Here is a 23,280-nt window from a genome sequence, read left to right on the forward strand (position 1 = left end):
AAAGAAAAATCAAATTGTAAAAGAATATGCTAACTCTGACTTTAAAAGGATTGGAGTAGGGCAAAGAGGCACTTTCAATTTTATTCTATATACTTCCACATCATTTTAACTCTTCCTAACATGTATATTCATGTATCAACTTTGAAATTAAAAATCCTCAGGAGTAAAAAAAAATTAAATGTTCCTTTTGACTCAGGTACAGGCAGCAAAGGGTAGATTGGGGAGATTGTATGCGAGCATTCTGACAACAGCTGATGCTTTTCAATTCAGTGAAATGAAGTAGTGTGGGAATTATCCACTTGGAAGACTCCCTGTGACACACACTTATTGGCTTCTTCCTTTCATCATTCAGAACATTATCTTCTTGGATTGTTATGTAATATATGGTCAGAAAGTGCCAAGAACTTTTAATGCTAGTCTAAGCAAGTTGTTTTTAGATCACATTTATCAAAATGATAAATACAAAAAAAAAACATAGGCAGAAATAATGTGATTATCAATGTCACTTCACTTGTGTAAACAATCAAGGACTGGCCATGTGTGATTTCGAGTGTAAACACACTCAAAATCAGTCTGACCTTGATATTTAGTCTTATCAAACTTATATTTTATCATAATATAATCTGACAGCTAGATACACTGATGTGCAGGGTATAGTCACTGAAAAGTTTAGTTCCTGCCTTTCGGTGTAGTAATGTATAATCTGGTTCGAAGGCAAATATTTTCTAAACAAGCCATTGGTGATGGTAGATAGAGGAATGGAGTAAAAAAAAGAGGAGTATTTTGTTCCTAATTTTTAATCCAGCAGGCTTGAGAATGTCTTGTTCACAGTTCTCTGCCTAAACAAATCTATCATGCTGGGGAAGTTCCTTGGGAAATAGATATGACTTGGGTTGTTTGCTCAGTGGGCTATTTGAGACCTAAACAGAAGTGATACTAAAGAACTCAGTAAGACTCAAAAATTCCAAGGCAGTTGGTAAATGACAGTTACAGATAAAGCAGGGGCAGAAAAAAACATGTAGGGGAATGAATGATGAGCTAGGCCCAGAAGATGCTGAAACTGTGTAATAAAGACGTCCTATTACACACCTTTCAGTATCCACCTGATAATTCCCTCTTTCCTCCTTATCTACTTCCCATTTTCAGCATGCTGGACAGCAGTAATCAGCCTCTCTGGAACAATGAGCTTGTAGGAGATCAGCTACAGCAGAAAGTCTGTCAGTTGCAGGATCAGCTGGATGCTGAGCTGGAGGAGAAGAGAGAAGTCTTACTTCAGCTGTCCAGAGAGAAAGGTAGATTGGGCCTTAAAAAGCATTTTCAAATGAGGCATTCTCTATATCTGTTTTAGGAGAAGGGAACTTGGGCCAGGATTTCTCCAATCCCTCACTTGGTCATGGATAATAGAATAAGAACACTGGCAATCAGATCAGATTTACAACCTAGAAAGCATAACACCTACCTCATACATATACTTTTTCCTATGTAATGACTTTCCATTTGAGAGGATGCCAGTTCTTAATTTATTATGTTTTTAAACATTCATTTTATTTATTGAATGTATTGAAAATGATTATCTCTGTCTTTTAGTCTAATCAGTTATTTTAGAGGTGATGGAGAGCCCCAACCCCCTTTTTTAGCCCATGATACCTGAAATTGAGAAGCAAATTGCTGTTCTTGGTTACCATTACCATTTCCCTCTGTGCCAACTTGGATCACAGTAGATGGTTATTCCAAAGATTTTTAGGGGCTCACCACTTTGAGAGCAGCATATTCTGGCTTTCCTGTCTGAGGAAGCAATCAGCAGGCAAGATGGTGACCCCACACCCCCTCCTTTTGGCTAAATTGTTTTTGTTGCTTAGTTTATACAACCTGCATTGGAGGCCACATATCAAAATATTAGCTCCAACAGAATTAAAGCTGATTAATTCTCAAGACTTAAAATGAAAGAGCCTCTTGATCTATACTGGACTTCTTGAGAAAAGACTTTAACTTTGTTGTATTAAGTCATGAAGATGTAGCACATCTGTGTTACTGCAGCATATATTAACATATACCAACTAATCATCACAATATATCCTAAGAGTGAAACAAATATAAATTAAAAAAAAAAATTTTTTAAATACTATCAATGTCAAAGAGACCTTTATCTCACTTCTTTTTGCTATCCTAGACCTTGATATTTAATCTTATAAAAACTTATATTTCATCATATTTTAGTATAGTCATATAGGAGAGTGAAAGAAAAGAAATATGACATCAAGAAAAATAGAGGCAGGAACCATAAAAGGGTGAAGCTTAAGGGCACATGCTGAGGACCTTGTAGTAGGTATGAAGTACAAGTAAAGTCTCATAAAGACCTTAGGGTTATCTAACCTAACCCCCTGTTTAATGCATAATGAAATGATCACATTAAACACTGATCACTTTCCTTCTCTGAAATGCACTTGTGCCCTTTAGCATCCTTATATAACTCCCCACACACACACACACACACACACACACTCACACACATTCCCAAATGCCCACTCTTTCTCAGGCTGGGTATAGAGTAGGTACCACAAAGAGTCAATAGCATAGAAGTCAGGATGGAGTTGGAAAGGAGTTTTTGAGATACTGGCTTGGATGGTGCTGTCAAAAGTTTGGACTGTCCCCAGTCAGTCAAGTGGCTTTTCTTGTTTATTGTTGTTGTTCTCCCTTCTACTCTACAGTTCTGTAGGTGTTTTTGTTTTGTTTTTGGAGTTCAAAGTTCAACTCAATTTACTGGGTCAACAAGCTAGAATCCCTTGTAGGAATAAAAGAGAACTGCTTCTCTAAGGGCAAATTTATAAGTGAATTAAACATTAGTGAGAAAATTTAATTCACACTTGGTCCAGCTTTAACCATGGTTACTGATAACTGCAGAGTTTCAACCTTCTGGATTACTCTTCCGCAGCTCAAAACAAGGATCTGAAGCTTGAAGTCACCCACCTGCTTCAGAAGCATAAACAGGAAGTAGAGATCCTCCAAAATGAAGACGTAATTTCCCAATCTCCTGACAGGCAATCTGAACCAGCCATTCACCCAGCTCTATTCCAAGAGTCCACTCTGATAGAGGTATGTGCGTCTTTAATCAAGCGAGTCCCCTCAACAGAGAGATCTCTAGAAAATATCCCTAGAAAAGATAAAGGGATTAGAACACTAACTGAATAATATTTTGTACTGATTGAGGACAGTATTTGGAAGGATATGAACAGACTGAGAGTAGAAATAGCTTCATGAGCTTCACACACTTTTTCTACCTTTTACAGCTCAAAAAGTTTTTAATCTTTTCCAGATGATGACTTGAAATGATCTGCCGAGGACAAACAGCCATTAGAGGCTGCATAACTTCCTCTCCGCTGCTACTGAACATGAGGAAATAGGGGAGATAGCACTTGTAAATTTACATTGTCTTCTTTTACATTTTGGGGTAGATTCTGCTGCTGTTATTTTACTATTACCAACAACTGCTTTATGGAGAATAGTTCTTATTGTTTCTATTATATTTATACTCCTTTTTACTAATGCTTTTTTCTCTATAGCCCTGTGAACCACAAAACCAAGAAGAAAAGAAACTGTCCCAGATGTTAAGTGAGTTGCAAGTATCAAATGCAGAGACCACACTGGAACTAGAAAAGACCAGAGACATGCTTATTCTGCAGCGCAAAATCAACGTGTGTTATCAGGTGCAAGAAAAGATAGTATAGGAAGGGGATAAATAAATAGGCACACGGGAACTATTTACAAGACTGGGAATGAAGCAAGACCCGAGTGTCTGGGGTTGATGCAAGATGATATGCTGTCCTGTGCAAGCACAGGAGGTCCTTTGAAGAACTTGAGGACTCACACATGTCTATGGCACCTTGGCGGTAGAAGCCAGTGAAGGGGCCAGCTAATGAAAATGGCAGGTGTGAACGTTCTGAGTTCAAATTTTCCCAAGAAAACACTATCCTATGGCACTAACAGCACTACTGGGCCTGGAGTGGTCTGTGAGGAATCCAATTTTTTCCCTAGTGGATAATCTGCCTTGCCAAGGAGATGGCAGAGTTACCTTTACCCAGCGAGTGCCACCTTTTTATCTGGGCTTTTTTGTTCTGGGCCAGTGTGATGGAAAAGTTCAGACATTGTTTTGTTTCAGGAGGAACTGGAGGCGATGGTGACAAAAGCCGATAATGAAAATAAAGATCACAAAGAAAAACTGGACAGGTTGAATCAACTCCTAGACCTCAAGAACAATCGTATCAAGCAGCTGGAAGGTATTTTAAGAAGCCATGGCCTTCCAATATCCGGCAAGTCTTAGTACTTTGTTCTCCTCACCTTGAGACCCGTCGCACAGCTAATGCCTGTGCTCCCCTCTGTGTACCTGTCTAGAACGCCGCTTCTTATGTTCTCAGTGTATGACTTATCCCTCCCATTCTTTATCCTATCATCGTTGTTGTTTTAATAAGTGGTTAGCAGCTTCTTTTCTTCCATCACGTCGGCATCTTTCTCTGAGTTCTCTGGAGAGCTTCAACAGGGCCCAGCAATTGCTGAATCTGTTTTAAGAATGAGAGCATATCACTGTTGGCCTTCAGGGTGCAATAAACACTCCCTTTCTGAAGATTGTTTCTTCAACCCAGGCCTATAGCAGTTTTGGTGGGATAGTCGAGCTTCGTCACTCATCTCTCATCATCCTTTGCTGTGATTTCTCTCTAAAAGTCTCCCAATTCTTTGTTGCAATTTAAGGATGTCACCATAACAGGGCAACTGGCTGGACACTTATGACAATTTCATAATGTGGTACTTCCTATATTTAGTACAGTCACTGCTGCCTAAGATCTGGTCTCAACCTTGCACATCAACAAATTTGGCTTTGGTATTATTCCCAGTGGTGACAGACCTTTACTTACACTAACCAAAATTAACCAAAAGACTGATATTTAAGCCAGAATGTTCATTTGTTGTTTTATGATAGTGGCAGTTTAATTGTTGTCATAAGAATGTTTGGAGCCATGAGAAGATTTGGAGTTGCTGTTCATGGCAGCCCTTTCTCTGGAAAGCAGAATCAGTAAGCAGGTTATTTAGTGATCATGGAACTGGAGTAAAGGGAGGTGGGTCCTTCGGGGCATGATTTATTTATGCCAGAGTGAGTCTGTTCAAAGGTGACTGCCATATAACAAAGGAAATCCCCCCTGGGATTGAAATTCTTGTGTCTTTCGGATTCAGGGTCTTTCTCCCGGTCCTGTGCAGGGTAAATACTCTTATTTACTTCTGAAGATTCATTTGCTTTAACTTAATAGTTCTTTCATTACTAGTAAGGCTTAAGAGTTTTTCCTATGTTTACCAGTTATTTGTATTATTTCTTTTGAGAATTGCCTGTTTCTGTCCTTTACCTGTTTCTTAATAGTATTTAATTGATTTGTAGTTCTTTATATGCTAAGATTGTTAACCCTGTGCCATGTAATGCAAAATTTTAAATATATTTTGAGTTATGTTATGAATAAGAAATCATTAGTCAATCTTTGTATTCCATTTATTTTGGGCAGGAAGAAATTCTGAGGTATCTAAATATTTTTATTCTGCTCCTTTAACTCTTAAAATAGCACCTTCACTATCAACATACTATGATGACTCAAATATTCCCCGATTTGAAGCAAACTGTATGTCAAAGTTTCTGATTGGTTGAACATGGGAGGTAATGCACAGTTCTGGTAGACCGTCTTACATATCTTTGCATTCCATTGCCAATATTTTCAACCTCTTTCCAGTAAGTGTCCTCCTCCACTTTTTACTCCATTACTCTTTAACTTAAAGTGGATTTTTTTTGCCTTCTTATGATGAAACCAAATCTTAACAGTATGAAGAGTCTTAAGACTGATCTGGCTGGAGAAGGGAATCATTCCTTGGTGGGGCCCAATGTCATGTAATTGACACTGTGACTACAAACCTGCTAGTTTTTCCATGGCCAATACCCCAAACTTTAGGAAATATTCACATTTTCTGTTTTCTTGTGCTTTTCTGATGGAATTACCAATTAATTCATAGGATCTTGCTGTAAGCCAAAACGATGTCACTTATAGATGAAATTGTGCCTCTAGTGTTTTCCTGAGCTTAATGTTTACTTTCCAGTCACTCATTTTGAACCTTCTCCCTCAAAGAGAGACACTGGATTATGTGGCCATCAGAATTCAAAACTCCTAGTTGTCATTCTGCTGCTTTTTCCTTTGAAATCACATGATTTCTTGAAATAATCACAACTTGGACTTCCATCATGGTTTTTGTTCTCCTGTCCACCTTCCTTTATCCTAAGGAAGAGCTCCCTACCCTTTAATGGATGGGCAGTTTTCTTTCCTCTCTAGAACAGCTCAAAGATGTGGCTTATGGTACCCGACAGATGTCATTATGTCTGGAAACGCTGCCAGCCCATAGAGATGAGGATAAAGTGGACATTTCTCAGCTGTATCAGAGTGAGAATCTTTTCGAGCTGCACATCCACCAGGCCTTCCTGACATCTGCTGCCCTGGCTCAGGCTGAAGATACTCAACCTACCACTTTCTGCACTTATTCTTTCTATGACTTTGAAACCCACTGTACCCCACTAGCTGTGGGACCACAGCCCCTGTATGACTTCACCTCCCAGTACGTGGTAGAGACAGATTCCCTATTTTTGCACTACCTTCAAGGGGCTTCAGCCCGGCTTGATCTACACCAGGCTCTAGCCAGTGAGCACCACACCCTTGCAGCTGGATGGATTTGCTTTGACAGGGTGCTGGAGACTGTAGAGAAAGTCTCTGGCTCTGCCACTCTTACTGGTAAGTGCTGTCGGCCTCCCGTAGTTCTCAGAACTAATACAGAATCTCCCAAAGTCTATAGTTGATCTTCTGGTTGTTTCCCTTTTTCTTCCTCTGCCTTTATTCTTGATCCTCACCACACCATCCATACCCTTCATGTCCTTCATACTTTCTGCTACCAGGAGCTGGTGGAGAAGACTTTGGTGTGCTAGAATACTGGATGAGGCTGCACTTCCCCATAAGATCCAGCCTACAGGCATACAATAAACAAAAGAAAGCCCAGGCATACCTGTCAGCCAATGTGCATGCAGCCTGGGAGGCCCAGGAGGATGAGGTGAGAAAAAGGATATGCCCTTGCATCTCAAAGGAGCCTCAGCCAAGCAGCTCATGAGAACAACTCAGTCTTCCATTCTCAATAAATGTTTGTTGAATATGAATGAAAGAGAAAAATGGTCACATCACAACTAGTTCAGATTCTTCTCTTGGTCAAGCCTGAGTGCGAAATGAAACCATGCCCTTGGAGCTAGCTACTTCTCTCTGCTGTGAACAAAATAGCTTCTGTGTTCCATTCTCTAAGATAAAGCCTCAGTGCCAGCATCTCCCTCAGATAACCATCTGCCAGAGCCAGTTTGCAGGCAGGTGAAAGTCGTTAGGTTTCTCTGTGACCCACTCAGGATTTGATAATTCTTTAAGTCATAGCTCTTGTTCATCAAAGGTGCTGGGCTTCACCTACAACAACTCTCTCAGGTTGCCCCTTTCCTCCATCCAAGACCAACATCTCTTCAGTCCAGATCAAAGACTTGGAAGCATCAGAATGAACTGCAGGTGGAAATCACCAGATGCTGTGGCCTCCAGAGTCGATTGCTGGGAACCCAACCCAGTCCATACGCCATGTATCGCTTCTTCACCTTTTCTGACCACGACACTGCCATCGTTCCAGCCAGTAACAATCCCTACTTTAGAGACCAGGCTCGATTCCCAGTGCTTGTGACTTCTGACCTGGATCAGTATCTGAGGCGGGAGGCCCTGTCCGTGTACATTTTTGATGATGAAGACTCAGAGCCTGGCTTGTACCTTGGCAAAGTCCAAGTGCCCTTGCTGCCTCTTGCACAAAACAAATCCATTAAAGGTGGGAGTTCAAGGTTATTGCATCTTTATGATCTCTGCCCAGTGTTGTCTCCCTTTCCTAATCCTACTTTTCTTTGATTACTTGCTTGGAGCAGTCTCTCTTAAAACCTGCTGAAAGGATTTTAGGATATTGGCAAGAGCAACAGAGCAGACTTAGAGCCTCACTAATCACATGGAAACATTGGCATCTGCTGCTGCTTTTCAACAACAAAAGCAAGATTCCCAAGTGGGTGGACCCACCAGCCTGAAGTCCATGCCTTTTTCTCTGAATAAACATTTTCCGATTCTGTCGTGCTTCCCAGTATTTGTCTTTACTTAAGGCCTATTTTTTCTTAGTACATGACTAAGATATCAGATTATAAGCTGTGTCCTTAACACGTCTTTTAAACATTAGACACAAGTTAGCAAGTCTACCATGTCACACCATGACTCAGGGAAATTTCTTGAAATTTTTTCTCCATAGTATGGAGCTTAACTTCATACCACTTTACCTTACCTTCATACCCAGGGTTGTGAGGTGCACCTAGAAAGGGTCAACTCTCTAGTTGCGGTCCCTGGAGGGCGCGGGGGAGGTATCTGTATTCTCATTTGGAAGTGTGGGTGGGTACAGGCAGTATACCAACCATGTTTAACAAGCATCTGGATGTACCAGGAAGTGTGTGAGGCCTCCCTCCTTTCAATAACACAAGTGCTTTAAAGAAAAAAAGAAGTCTGACACTTCCACTCGCAACTCATCCTTTGCCAAAGAGAGACAATGTGAGTCATCTGTTAAATTAATCAGTGTCACAAATCAGAAGTCTGGCATTTGGAAAAAGCCATTTTGCTTAAGTTTTTTTTACTTTTGTTATTTTAGAAATAGGGACCACTTGAGCATAGATAATGGTTTTCTTGGTATACCTAGGACATAGCAAGCATTTGGTAATAGAAATGATAATGCAATTTTGTTTATTGGCTGGGTGACTGAAGACAAGCAAGCTATACCTCTCCATATGTCTTTTGCCTATCCCTTCCTGAAACCTGGAGATACCCATCTTCACCTATAAATAGTCTAAGGAAATATTAGAAGTAAATATTCTAAGAGAATATAAATATTTACTGCCATTCTGTATTACTTCTGCATATATTATCATGATTAATTAAAACAAAATGTAGTGAAATTCAAAATGGGGTAATAGATGAGGTGCTGGTAAATGCTCACTTGCTTGTTTCATGTGATCAGAACTTATTAATATTTGTGTGCCTCTCAGGTGATTTTGAACTCATCGACCCTGCGGGAAAACCCAATGGATCTGTGCAGGTGCAACTGGATTGGAAGTCTTGCTACCTACCTCCGGAGAGCTTCCTAAAACCAGAAGCTCAGACTGAGGAGAAGGACACCGAGGACAGTTTAGAGATCCCATCTGAAGAGGAAAAGGCTGTCTTTCCTCCCCAGGTAAGATACCTCCACCAATCCTGTGGAGCATATTTGAAGAGGATAGTATTAAAATCTGAGGAAAAGAAGTTCCTTCTGTGAACGTCATATGTTCTGCAAATCTAGTCTGCATTTCTCAGAATGCCATGAAACCATTCGTAGAGCAAACCTCTGGGTTTTATTGTAGGGTGGAGAGAGAGATGGCATCTCTCAGCTCTGTGGCAGGAGAGAAATAAAGCCTAGTGATGGCTTACAAATTCCTTTCTCGAGTATCAGGGCTGTTAAACTATCATCTTGTATGTCTTTCTCTGATCCTTCTATTTAGGACCAGGTGGTATCTACTGAGATTCCCATTGAAGCTGGTCAGTACCCAGCTAAGAGAAAACCTCCTCAGCTGGGAGAAAGGAAGGAAAGGGAACACCAGGTTGCAAGCTACTCAAGAAGAAAACATGGCAAAAGAACAGGCATCCAAGGAAAGAACAGAATGGAGTATCTTAGTCGTAACATCTTAAATGGGAATACACTACAGGTAAGGCCTTAGAAACCCTGAAAAACTAAAATATGGGTTGCAGTGTCCCCAGATATATTATTCTCAGACGTAGAAGCAGAAGCAGTCATAGAAGATAAACAATAATCATGGCTTTTTGTGGCTAATATGTGTTTCCACAAACACAAGTGGTTTAATAAGCCTCTGGATTGTTCATTTCAATGTAATTTAATTCAACAGACTACAGACTCTGCATTTTATGCTTAGAACTTTAGTACCACAGTTTTAACCAGTCTGCTTAAAGTGTAATTAAAATAAATTAAAAACAAATATTTGTTGATTACTTACTATGTGCTTGATACTGCCTTTATAAGAAACTGAATTAAAGTTACTATGTAACACCTAAAAAAATATAAATGAGATCACAAATACGTATTATTATATAATTATATACTTATATGTAATTATATTTTACATTATTATAATAATTTATATAAATTGTATAACCATATTAATATGTAATTTGTGATTAATTTGATTAAGTTATTATAATTATATAATATAGTTCTATATAATTATGTATGTTATATATAATTATATATAAAAGTGTTTTCATTCTGAAGCAGGTGAACTACACTGAATGGAAGTTCTCAGGGCTTAAGGTCTCCATAGATGATGATTTAAAAAATCAGCAAAAGGAAGAGGAAATGACATCCCCTTCAGCGCTGATACAGAAGGAAACCCTACATTCTGTAAATGGTATTGTCTTTTTAAAATTTAATTTTCTTATTTAGTTATGGAATTATTTTATCAAGACAGTTACTGTTTTTGTTCATCTTGCATTGTTAGACTTTTCATGGAAAATTTATAGTGAAGACCCTCATTTTTATGTTACAGTATGCTGATTAGGCCAATTAAGGCTGGGATTCTCAAAGAAAGTAGCTTTCTATGTATTTAAAGCTAGCTATAGCCAGTTTATTTACCTAGTAAGTATAAAGTGTTAATTCATTCCCGTGCCTTGTGAATTATGCTTGCAAGAAATAGGAGGAGGAGTGTAATTGGCTCATTTGGAATGTTAATCCAAATTTCTTTTAAATTATGGCAAGGCTTTTGTGTTACACTGAGAAGCAGACATGATTTCAAGTTATAGTTATGGAAAACTAGGTCATTCAGACCAACTCTCCCATTGATGACAACTAAAAAGCTAAAATTAATATATTTTTTAAAAATCTTAATGTCCTTAAAAGCTTTAAAAAGGCAATAAGAGAAGGAAGAATTACCAAACCCAGATAAAGATGGGCTGAAACTGCTTCAGCCCTGTGACAATGCTGGTCTGGAGGAAGTCAGGGAGAGATAGAACCATGCTTTTGGTGGACTTCTAGAGTGGGGAAATGGGATGCAGCCTGACTCTGTTGTCTGCCCAGAGTAGGCAGGTGTCTGTCCAGGGCAGAATTTCCCACTCTGGTCTGGGACCTTGAAGGCAGCACCATTCTGAGCCACTTCTACTCTGAGAGGTAGAATGGTGCTATGAGCATTTGCAGGACTAGAGGAACAAGGGCTGACCCAATGCGTACCAGGACTCCAGATGTTGAAGTTATCAGACACAACCTGCATAACAGCTGTGTTTACTAACTTCATGGAGATAAAAGCCGACTTTTAAAATGTCAGCAAGGAACTGGAGCTATGAAAATTGATATTGTAAGTTTTAAAAAACATTTTATAAATAAACCAGATAAAAAGAGTTGAAAATCACATGATATCACTTATATGTGGGATATAAACCTAAAAGCAACAAATGAACAGGACAAACAGAGACTCATGGACATGGACAATGGACTAGTGGTTACCAGAGAGGAGCGGGTAGGGGAGAGGGGGAAATTAGATGTGGGGAAAAATTTAAATCATTTCTTCAATTAAAAAAATAAAAAATATTAAAAAATAAAAATAAATTAATTAATTCTAAAAAATAAAAAACATTTTATTTTAAAATAATTTCAAATTCATATAAAAGCTGCATTGAATAGAACCAAAAAAGACCACATAAACCCTTTACACAAATTCATCAAATTTTAACATTTTTCTACTCTTTGCTTTATCATTTTTTTCTGAAGCATTTGAGAGTAAGTTACAAACATTATACCCCCTTACTGATATACATTTCAGTAAGAAAAAAGAAATTATATAATCACAGTATAATGATCAAGTTTGCAAATTTAACATGGGTACATTATTACCTAATATCCAGTCCATTTTCAGAATTTTCCAACTGTCCCAATAATGTCCATTTTAGCAGGCTTTCCCCCCCCTTATCTAACTAACACAGTATTCTACATTGCATTTAGTCATGTCTCTTTAGTTTCCTTTAATCTGGAGCAGTTCTTCATCTTTTATCTTTCATGATACTGATATTTTTGGAGAGTATAGATGAGCTATTCAGTAAAGCATTCTTTCTCAGTTTGGATTTGTCTGATGTTTTTTCATAATTAGATTCAGGTCATCAGTTTTTTACAGGAATATTACAGAAGTGATATTGTGTTTTCACTGCATCACATTAGGAAGTACGTGATGTTACTTTGTCCCACTATTGTGATGTTAACTTTGGTCACTTGGTTAAGAAAGCATCTGCCAGGGTTTTCCATCATAAAGTTATCATTTTCCCCTTTGTAATTATTAAGTAACCTATGAGAAGATATTTTAAGACTATATAAATATCTTGTTCTTCGTCAAATTTTACCTAATACTTTTGGCATCAATATATAGGTTTTTTTTCCTGAATCGATTACAAAATGTTTGCAAAATACATTGCAAATTTGGGAATTAATCAATAGAAATGATAGAACTGCTAAATACAGAAGTTTATGAGAGAAATATATGGGTTAAAGCAGATTAGACACAACTGAAGTGAGATTGGTGAAAATATCCAGAATAAAGCAAGGAGAAATAACAAGATGAAAAATACCAGAGGAGAAAAGAGACATAAAGGATAAAATGAGGATGTCTAAGTTACACTTAATTAAATATAGGAAAAGAGAAAGAGGTGGGACAAAGGCAACATTTAAAGTGATAATGACTTAGAGTTCTCCAGACAAATAAAAGGTATTAGGATTCAATTAAATGAAACTCAAACAGGATAAGTAAAAAATAAACTCAAATCTAGCCATATCAGAGTAAAAATACAGAAAATAAAATCAAAGTGAAAATATTAAAAGCATCCATTTAAAAGAAAAAGACAGCCTTGGGTGCATCAGTAAGATAGATAACTAGACTTGTTAAGAGCTAAAACTATAACCAGAAACCAATAGCAAGACACCTGCTGAAAGAAAACCAAGTGCCAACCAAGAATTCTCTGCACAACAAAAATGAAAACAATAGACATTTAAAGACAGAATGAAAACAATAGACATTTAAAGACAAACCAAAATGGAGAGTTGGCTTCCAAGCTACATTTTAAAGAAAACATGAAGTTTGTTCTTTTGGCTGAAAGAAAATTATCCCAGAAGAAAACATAAAGATACAATAAGGAATGGAAAGCAAAGAATATGGGTTAATTTAAATGACTATATAAAGCAAAAATATTAGCTCATGGGATTTAAAAATATATTCAAAATTTAAATAATGTAGTGGGTTCCATGGCGGCCCCCCAAAAGATATGTCCCTGTCCTAAACCCCAGAACCTGCAAACGTGTGACCTTACTTGAAAAAAAAAAGTGTTTGCAGATGAAAAAAAGAATCTTTGCAGATGTAAGTAAGTTAAAGATCTTGAGATGAGAAGATAATCCTGTATTATCTGAGTGGACTCTAATGAAAGTGTGTCTAGGAGAGAGACATAGAGGACAGACACAGCAGGAAGAAGAGGAGGCAATGCGGTTATGGAGTCAGAGATCGGAGTGATGAGGCCACAAGCCAAGGAATGTCTGGAGCAATGAGAAGCTGAAAAAGGCAAGGGAAAATAGGAAAAGCCTTCGCAGTGAGCATGGACTTCCCAACACCTTGATTTTGGACCTCTGGCCTCCAGACCTGTGAGAAAATAAACCTCTGATTGTTTTAATATTTTGTTTTATGAATGCTTTTACCTTTATTTCTCTTGATATACTTGAGATATAGACATTTCATCCATAACAAAGTTAAGTGATTTGTATATGTTTTATGTAAGCCAGAGGCAAAACCAAGGCTAAAATAACATCTGACCCATCAAACTAACATTACTGAGAGAACAGGAAGTTCACCATCACCTTGAAGATCCATTACTTTATTATAGAATGAATGACTCAACAGAAAAGAGAAAAAAGACATAAAGCATAAAATGAGGAAGTCTAAGTTGCATTTAATTAAATGTAGAAGCGTAAGAAGGGGGACAGAGGCAATGTTTAAGGTGATAGGTATAATTTATACCTACATTCAGAAAATGAAGTCATGAGATCTTTATTTCCTAGGATCTTAATGGTCACTATCAATAGTCAGTTGTGGGATGCTTTTTTTGATTTCTTTCAGCAGCTTCTGGATTTGAGCATCAGATTTATCTATCTTTAACTTGAATGTTTGGAGGGGGCAATTTTGAAGTTTCAAGGCTTAATACAACATCTTTACTCCACTATACGTCAAGGAATTCTGGCCCAGGTCCAGAGTGATCCAGCTCTGGTTGCTGCTGATGGCAGAAGAAAGGTCTGCACAACTGAAAGAAGTGATGGAGCATCTCCCACAACCACATACTACATCTCAAGTTACGCAGTAGTTTCTTCAAAGTTTCACACAGAAATTTCAATCCAGTAATTCCTATGTGATTCAGCTCCAGATCAAGAGTGTCGGGCTGATTTTTGTTGGAGAAGCTTTGCGATGTGATCGCAGCCATCACTGGTTATGTGCAGCACCATAGTACCGGGGTCTGTAGTTTACTTTAGGGATAACTCAAGCCCTCATACAGAAGATTCACCCTGCCATTCCCAAGGGCATTTTTTTTTGCTTGGTACAGGAGTGTCAGCCTTTGTGTCTGCTTTGAGAATCAAAGCAGAAGACAGCTCCTTGCCGCAAGTTCCTGTAAGATAACAATTGTCAAATGACAGCCTCAGCAGGAAATACTTTCGATGTCTCAAAGCCATGTATAGCAACTAGCAGCTCATTTATAGTGAGGTTCAAGAATGCCAGACTGGTTGATTTTGAGGGAGGAGGAGAGATCATCTCATTGATGAATGGTAGCAGAACAAAATACCAACCTGAGATAGTGCAGATTACATTTTGGGTGTCACTTCTTTAAGGGCCAGACGCATTGGAGTCTCATGTCCACCAAAGATGAAACAGAAGTTCCGATAAGCATCAACTGGGGAAATATTTTTGAGGACCACATTTTGGAGATTACAGGTAGCAGAGCCTATTTTTTCACAAAGAATCCTCACTGATGAGGTATTAAAGGAAGCTTTTGACTGATGTCCAGAAATAAAGACTCTCAGCCTAAGCATCTGATTCTGATGCTGTATCATTCTCCAGGGCTATCCCCTTTTCTACCTGAAATAAAATTGTCTACAAGTTTTAACAATGCTTGAGGCAGGACAAATGCACAATGTCTATTTTATTTTTCAAATGCAGAGACATTTCTTGACATAGGTCATCGCATCCTTCACAAGCTACTCCTCCTGAGGTTTGTAAAGACAGTGCAAAACCACCTTCATGTCCATCATCAAGGAGAAGGGTTCGTTCTCATCGGACTGTGCTTTTCATTTCAGTAAATCTCATTTGAACTTCATTGACATTTGGCTGTCAAAAGCTGTCTCCAGCATCTTGGCTCTCTTTTTGTTTGAGAGGCTGAATAAGAAGTACCCCACTTGGGTCAGGTTGGGATTCATTACCCTTTCTTCCTTGGAGAGCAGCTCCTGCACATCCCCAGTGTCTCACCTGAAGCTACCCCTATTTTCTTCCTCTTCGCTCTCCAGAACATACAATATGATGGTAAGAAGCTGCTGGACACTGAGGTGGATAAAGGAGTAGCAGCCCTCACAATCTTTGCTCTTCTGGAGGATATTCTGTCCAATAAAGGGCGGAGGTCAGATTCCTTTGACCCAAGTTTCTCCAAGTCTTCTTCATCAAACACAGATGTCTGTGTCCACATGCCTTCAGCTGCTGGGAGACACAGAGCCTTCATTGCAGCTTGAAGGTATCGATTGGGACAGCTGCTGGGTGCCCGCATGAACTGACTGCAAAGGAAACACAGGAACAGTGATGCGGTGGTTTGGCAAGTCAGGGCAGGAGCCTTCCCCTTTCTTTATCTGCAGTTTTAGACAGGTGTGGACAATCCAGTACTTGGCAAGAGCCGAGCCTATATGGAACAAGGTTGCATTGTTCAACCAGTTGAAAGCTCATAGCCCTTAATCCTCATCTTCAAAAGATTTCAAGAAATGTACCTTCCTGCCCAGCTCTAAGAATCCTTCTATTTCTATGAAGAGGGGTTGTTCGAGAGTCAGACTCTCTCAGGGCCCTGGGTCACATGGTGATCAGTTAAGTGTTCTTGGGTAGCAACTTTCTCTTCAGCACACTACCCAAGAGGACAGGTACCAGCTTCTGCTTCTTCCAGTCACCACATGTATCATAGATAAGTTTCCCCAAGAGGACTCTCAGCTCATTGAAACCATTGATAATGAAAAGGATTTTCTGCACAGGGGCTAGGATCTCTGGAATGGCATCCTGCAGTTTGGGCTAATTCTTGGAGACCAGCTCTACAAAGGTGCATAACCCATTGTGGTCAAGACCTTTGCAGCTGAGATCGAAGACAGAACTGAATGTCTTTGTGACATTGTTCTGCATCCAGTCCAGCATCAGCTTCTTTGCCAGTGTGGTTTTTCCAGTGCCTGCAGGACTGTGCAGCACCACCAGGTGTGCAAATGGCCCTACAGGAATTTTAGGATTACAGAATTAGATCAGCATCTCATATCTCTGAGTGACAATATGGACATTTTCGCTAGCTCCAGGCCCAAAGTTGCTCTTATATTTCTGTTATTTTAACCGACCAAATTTGTGGTATTTTTTAATAGTAGCCATAGAAAACTAATGCAGGCAATAACAAATATTTAGTAATTAACCGATACCTTCTAAATAACACTTACATCAAAGAACTCCTAAGGAAAATTAGAAAATATATTGGATTGAATGAAAATGAAAACACATCACAATTTATGGGTTTTAGCTAAAGCAATGCTCCTAATGAAACTTTTATAGCTTTAAATGCTTATAATTAGAAAAGAATAAAAGTCTAAAGTCAACAACCTAAGCTTCTACTTCAAGAAGCTAGAAAAAGAAAAGAAAATCAAACCCAAAGAAGAAAATAATAAAGATCAGAGCAGAAATCAGTGAAACAGAAAAAGGGAAAAAGAATAGAGACAATCAATGGAGCCAGAAGTTGTTTGAAAAGATCAGCAAACTTGATAAGCCTTTATCTAGAAGGACCACACCAATTAAGATCCAGCCATGAGACAGAGACTATGTAGTAATTAGGACAGGGAAAGTTTAATATAAAGAATTATTACGCAACAGGGGATTGATCTGAGGGGATGAGGATTGAGTAGTAAGACGGAAAGAGAAATCTAAAGGACACAGGAATACCAGATTTAAAGAGCATTCACAAATCACTAAAACTGAGACGGAGCACCCAAAAAAGATATAGATCTGGTAGACAACCCTCTTCAGGGCTGAAATCCAGACCTCATTAGAGAGAGTGAAGTTATATTTTACTGAATGGCACACAAGTTTGCTGTGGCTGCACTTCAAAGCTCCGAGGAATTGTGAAGTTGCCCTCTGTAATGTTGGCCATAAACATTCGCAAAGAGGTGCCAAGCCAGTGGCATTTCACTGCAAATCCACTCTAGAGGGTAGCAGGGAAACTGCCCATGGGGAGGTGCCATGTGCTACTGGACACTGGGAATTGCTGGGATTTGATATCGCAGAAGCCGTGTGCTACCACAGTTGTGTGCTGCAGCAATTGTCCCCAACATTTTTGGTATCGGGGACCGGTGCTCCTATGAGAATCTAATGCTTGATCATCCGAAGTTGATGCTAGCTAGCACTGGAGAGCAGCTGCAAATACAGATGAAGCTTCACTTGCTCACCCACTGTTCACCTCCTGCTGTGCAGCCTGGTTCCTAAAAGGCCACAGACTGGTACCTGTCTGCAGATTGGGGGTTGGGGACTGCTCTTCTGCAGGAAACCATATGTATGCTGGAGCTAGGCCCTAAATTGCAGGAGCTTGGTCTGCAGAGTCCACTTCTGCTGCAAGAGCCTGCCTAAATTAGTACACTAGAACCAGAAGGGAAACATTTTTCTCTTCCTGTGATCAACCAGTGCCCTCTACTGACAATTTAACATAGCGCCAGCTGGCAGAGAAATATTTACAGGGTCCAGCTCCATTATTGCAGAGCAGACAGTGAAGTTTTTATATTGATCTGGAAAGCAACAAATTAATAACTGGCATGCTGATCAAGAAAAAAGAGCAAAGACATTAGTTAGCAAAATCAGAAATGAATGTAGGGTCACTAATAAAATGATTATTAGAGAATATTATGAACAACTTTATGTAATTTAAATGAAAAAGAAAAAATTCCTAGAAAGATACAAATTACCAAAAATGACTCAAAAAGAACTAGAGATCAATATTGAGCTATAAAAAGTAAAGACAATGAATTAGTAATTTAAACTCTTTCCATATGAAAAAGTCCAGGCCCAGGTGGCTTCATTGATAAATTCTATCAATATTTAAGGAAGAAATAATGCTGATTCCTCATAGTCTCTCTGAGAAAGTCGTAGAGCAAGGGAAACTTCCTAACTCATTCAATTATAAAGCTGGTATTATCTTGATACCAAAGCAAGCCAAAGACATTTTTTTAAAAAAAATCAACTGCAGACCAATATCCATAATGAACACAGATGCGATATCTTAAAGGAAATGTTAGCAAACAAATCCATCAAAATATAAATATATTAAAAGGATTGCATACCATGATCAAGTGGGATTTATTCCAGGAAGGCGAAGTTAGTTTAATATCTAAAAATTGATTTAATACACTGTATTTACAGAATAAAAGCTTCATAACCACTCAATAGATGGGAAAAAAAGCATTTCACAGAATCTAACTCCCATTCTTGATAAGAGCTCTCAGCAAACTAGGAATAGAAGGAAATTGGTTCAAACTAATAAGGTATAATAAAACCTGTAGCTAACATTCTACCTAGTGGTAAAAAACGGAATGCTTTTCCCTTAAGATTGAGAACAAAGAAAAGATGTCTACTTTCACCACTCCTGTTGAACATTATAGTGAAGGTTTTAGTCATTGCAATAAGTCATACAGATAGGAAATGAAGTCATTCTGAATTTATTTGCAGTTGACATGATCCTGTATTTAGAAAATTATAAGCAATCTACAAAAATTGGGAAAAAATCGTAGAACTAAAAGCCAGTGAACAAGACTGCAGGATATAAGTCAATATACCATAATCAAGTGTATATCCATATACTCTCAATGAGCAATCTAAAAATGAAATCAAGAAAACAATTTTTTTCACAATAATTGTCCACATTTAAAAAAGAATAAAATATTTAGGAATAACTTTAACAAAAGAAATATAAGACCTCTATACTAAAAATTACAAAAACTCCTGAGAGAAATTAAGGAAGATTCAAACAAATGGAGTAATGTTTGTTAATTGGACTCATAATTGTTAATAAGGGCAATTCTTCCCAAAATTTATATGGAATTGCAAAGAACCTGGAAGAGCCAAAACAATAGTGTAAAGAAGAACAAAGTCAAAATTTTTGTACTACCTAATTTCAAAACTTACTATAAAGCAACAATAATGCAGACGGTGTGATATTAGCAAATAGATACACTTATAGATGAGTGAAACAATTGCAAATCCAGAAATAAACCCTCATATTTATGGTCAAATGATTTTCCAACAAATGTTCTATGGCAATTCAATGGAGAAATCTAATCTTTCAACCACATGGTGCTAAGACAACCAGAAAACCACATACGGGGAAAAAAAAAAAAGAATTAGACCTTTATTTCACATTATATACTAAATTAACCAAAATAGATCATAAATCTAAATATTAGAACCAAAAACTATAACATTTCTAATAGAAAACATAGTATAAAATATTTGACCTTAGATTAGACAAAGATTTCTTGGATATGACACCACAAGCATGATCCATAAAATAAAAAATTGATAAACTAGACTTCTGCAAAATAAAAAACATCTTCTCTTCAAAGGACATATTAAGAAAGCAAAAAGATAAGCTATAGACTAGGAGAAATTATTTGCAAGTCACATTCTGATAAAGAACTTACATCTATAAAGTACTCTTGAAACTCAATAATAAGACAACTTAATTTTAAATGGTCAACAGATTTGAATAGACTTTCACTAAAGAAGATATATGGATAGCTAATAAACATACAAAAAGATGTTCAACATCATTAGTCATTGGGAAAAATACAAAATAATACCCTAATGAGATACCAGTATACACCAACTAGAATCGATATGTTCCAGAGGCCAATTGTATCAAGTGTTAGTGAGGGTGTGAAAAAATTAGAACCTCATACATTACCACTGGGGATGTAAAATAGTACAGCCACTTTGAAAAAGTATTTGGCTGTTCCTTAAAAAGTTAAATGTATAGTTTACAACCCAGCAATTCTACTGTTAGGTAGCTATGAAAGAGAAATGAAAATATCTCTTTACCCAACGACTTGTACACAAATACTCATAACAGCATTATTTATCATTCAGAATAAGGAAAGATTTAATAAGACACAAATGTACTGATCATAAGAAAAATATTGATAAAGTTGACTACCTTAAAAGTAAGAATTTCTATTCAGTAAGAGATTAAATAGGCAGGCTACAGAATGGAAAAGATATTTGTAACACGTATAACCATCAAAGGGCTCAAATTTAGAAAATACATACAGAACTCCCACACATCAATAAGGAAAAGACAACCTAATAGAAAAATGAGCAAAAGATTCGAAAGGCACTCTACAAAAAGGAAAGTTGAATGTTCAATAAAATGTGTCAAGGTAACATTGTAAAAAGAACATGTGGGATGGATGAGAGGTAGTGCTTGAGACTGTGGAAATGCAATCTGCCACTCCCTAATTGCACCGTTTTTCCTTGGCTCAGTCATTTTCTCCAGCCCCTAGAAAAGGACAAATTTCCTTTCTATCTTCCTTCTATTCTTCCTTCTCTCCCCCTTTTTTTTAAATTCAAAAGCGAACCCTGTGTGTTTGGCAAGCTTCTGAATCAGTGAATCTTTAAAAGAGTGTTTGATTCTTAATAAATGCAGCCAAAATCTAGGTACTCGGAATTAATGACCAGACAGTGGGTTGATGATGTAGGTACTAGATCTCTTCTCCAGCTAGACAGGGTGCTCTGAGACAGTTCTGTAACTCCAGCCTTTTCTCTAGCAGATGAAGGATCCTGTGAACAAGCTTCTGAAATCAGTGAAGCACAAACTACAGACAGTGACGACATAGTAACACCTGTATCTCAGAAATGTCCCAAGCCAGTAAGTACTCTGCGGTAATTATTGAGTGTGAGACAAGATTGTAAATAATGACAGTTACTGTGCTTAATGGCCATGTTCGTGAAGTTCAAATCCAGTTTTAATGAACCTGGTGGGAAATTCAAGTTAGTTAAATATGGAAGTGAATGGAAGTGTGTTGATGCAGTCAGATGAAAGAATCATTTTCTTGATGTGGTGTAATTAAGGACTTGCTTCAACATTTCTCTCTCTTGTTTGGATCCTTTGCCTGTCTTCTTCATTGTGATTCATCCTTAGCCTGAGCGATGCCCCTTTCTTTAAATTCATCTGAGTAGAGCAGGTTGACTTTGGGAGGTAGAGGCTGGAAGGGAGGAAGGGATTCTTCCTGGGAGGGCTCAGAGAAATCATTTGGTTTCTGAAGTTTTTGACCCAACCTTTAAAACCTGTCATTACAATTATTAATTAAATATTTCAGTCTCAAATCTCTTTTGGAACTAATTGAGGATACACATGCACACACACACATATGTGAATAAATATCCACAGACATATTTAACAATCATTGTATTAGAATCTTGCGGGTTTACAAATGAGGTAGAAAACAATCACTCTCTCGAGCCACTAGACTGCCCCCTGGCACATTTGTAGGTACTCAGTAAATATTTGTTGAATGAGTGACTGAATGAAATATTAAAATCTAATTGAGGATTATGACCTTCATTTGAAACAATAAATAAAAGTATAGTTGAGCTAGAATCAAGTGCATTATGTGATATAAATTCTAAGATTTGTAAGAATTCAGAAAAGGGAAATTATTGCTGCTTTCCTTGAAAGTCAGAAATTATACTGAGGATTTGCAGGAAAATAAAGGATATTGGAGTGCAGAGAAACAATTTAAATCAGTAGACTTAAACATCTAACATGGCAAACAATTAAGTTTTTCTTCTGAACTTTTGTCAGTCATATCTTTTTTAGACGTCATGTAATTTGTGTCTTGAGAAACATTTATATAAGGCAGATCAGAGCCATTGAATGTTAGAACTAGACAGAAACACGTAAAGGTGAAAATGATTAAATAATGTGTCCAGGATTACAGAGCTAGTTAGTGAGCGAGCTGGAGCTTCAGTCAAGATTTCTAAACCATGCTGCTTCAGATGAAAGTAAAAAGCAGCCAGCTGGTTGGCAAAATTTTAAACTGCAAAGTTAAAGGCTACTGAGTAAGATCTCCTTTTAGAAACCCTTTCTGTACTTAAAAATGTTACTTGAGAAACTAAATATGAAAACTGAGCCTACTTAGCAAAAAATTAGTGTTGCTATCAAATTAGACTTGATAATTTGGAGGAAGCAAGAGAGTGTAATGTTTAAGAGCACAGAGATTTGGTTCAGGCATAAGTGGTTTAGATCCTGGCTCTGCTGCTTACTGTCTATGCAGTGTTGGGGGTGTTATTTAACCTCTATCAGGCTTTGTTTTCTCATCTGTAAAGTGCTAATAATGCCCAACTTATAATGATGAGGCATGATTTAAATAAGGTAATGTGTGCTTAGGATTCAGTAAAATGCCCGAGACAAGCTAAGCACTAAATGATAGTGATGATGATGATGAAATATTCTAGTTCTCGGGGTCAAGCTTCTATAATCTCATAGTGACCCCTACAAAGAAAGACTAGGCCCTGAAGGGAGGGGATTGAAAAAAGAGGGGTGTCATTTCTCTTCTGCCTGCCAGGTCAATTGAATAGGTTGAACAGTACAACATAAAGAAGACCCTTCCAAAATAAATGCCTTTCCTTTACATTGCTAAAAAAAGTGAAACAATTCAATACATATGAATATTTTAACAGCCTCTCTTTGAGTCCAGAATTAGGACAGTTCCTGTGTTGATGCGATGTGTGTGGGGCTATTCCCCAGGAGGCCCTATTTATCAGTGTGAGGTTCCTAA

The 23,280-nt window shown here is 37.9% G+C and overlaps 1 protein-coding gene across 5 annotated transcripts in view; it reads left to right on the top strand.

Moving 5' to 3' along the window:
- RPGRIP1 (RPGR interacting protein 1) overlaps window positions 1-23,280 on the top strand; it is a 58,337-nt gene that overhangs the window by 24,225 nt on the left and 10,832 nt on the right. The window contains exons 11-21 of one of the 5 annotated variants that reach the window (XM_039869876.1): window positions 1,147-1,292; window positions 2,933-3,093; window positions 3,561-3,704; window positions 4,157-4,307; window positions 6,357-6,809; window positions 6,971-7,122; window positions 7,575-7,917; window positions 9,164-9,348; window positions 9,653-9,856; window positions 10,438-10,573; window positions 21,271-21,368. In XM_039869876.1, coding sequence (XP_039725810.1) covers window positions 1,147-1,292; window positions 2,933-3,093; window positions 3,561-3,704; window positions 4,157-4,307; window positions 6,357-6,809; window positions 6,971-7,122; window positions 7,575-7,917; window positions 9,164-9,348; window positions 9,653-9,856; window positions 10,438-10,573; window positions 21,271-21,368 — 2,173 coding nt within the window. Of the gene's footprint in view, window positions 1-1,051; window positions 1,293-2,932; window positions 3,094-3,560; window positions 3,705-4,156; window positions 4,308-6,356; window positions 6,810-6,970; window positions 7,123-7,574; window positions 7,918-9,163; window positions 9,349-9,652; window positions 9,857-10,437; window positions 10,574-21,267; window positions 21,369-23,280 lie in introns of those variants that run through there. The other 4 variants (XM_039869877.1, XM_039869878.1, XM_039869879.1 and 1 more) reach the window with 4 other exon arrangements.

This window comes from Pteropus medius, unplaced genomic scaffold, assembly GCF_902729225.1.
Source record: "Pteropus medius unplaced genomic scaffold, Ma_sr-lr_union100, whole genome shotgun sequence".
Taxonomy (NCBI): domain Eukaryota; kingdom Metazoa; phylum Chordata; class Mammalia; order Chiroptera; family Pteropodidae; genus Pteropus; species Pteropus medius.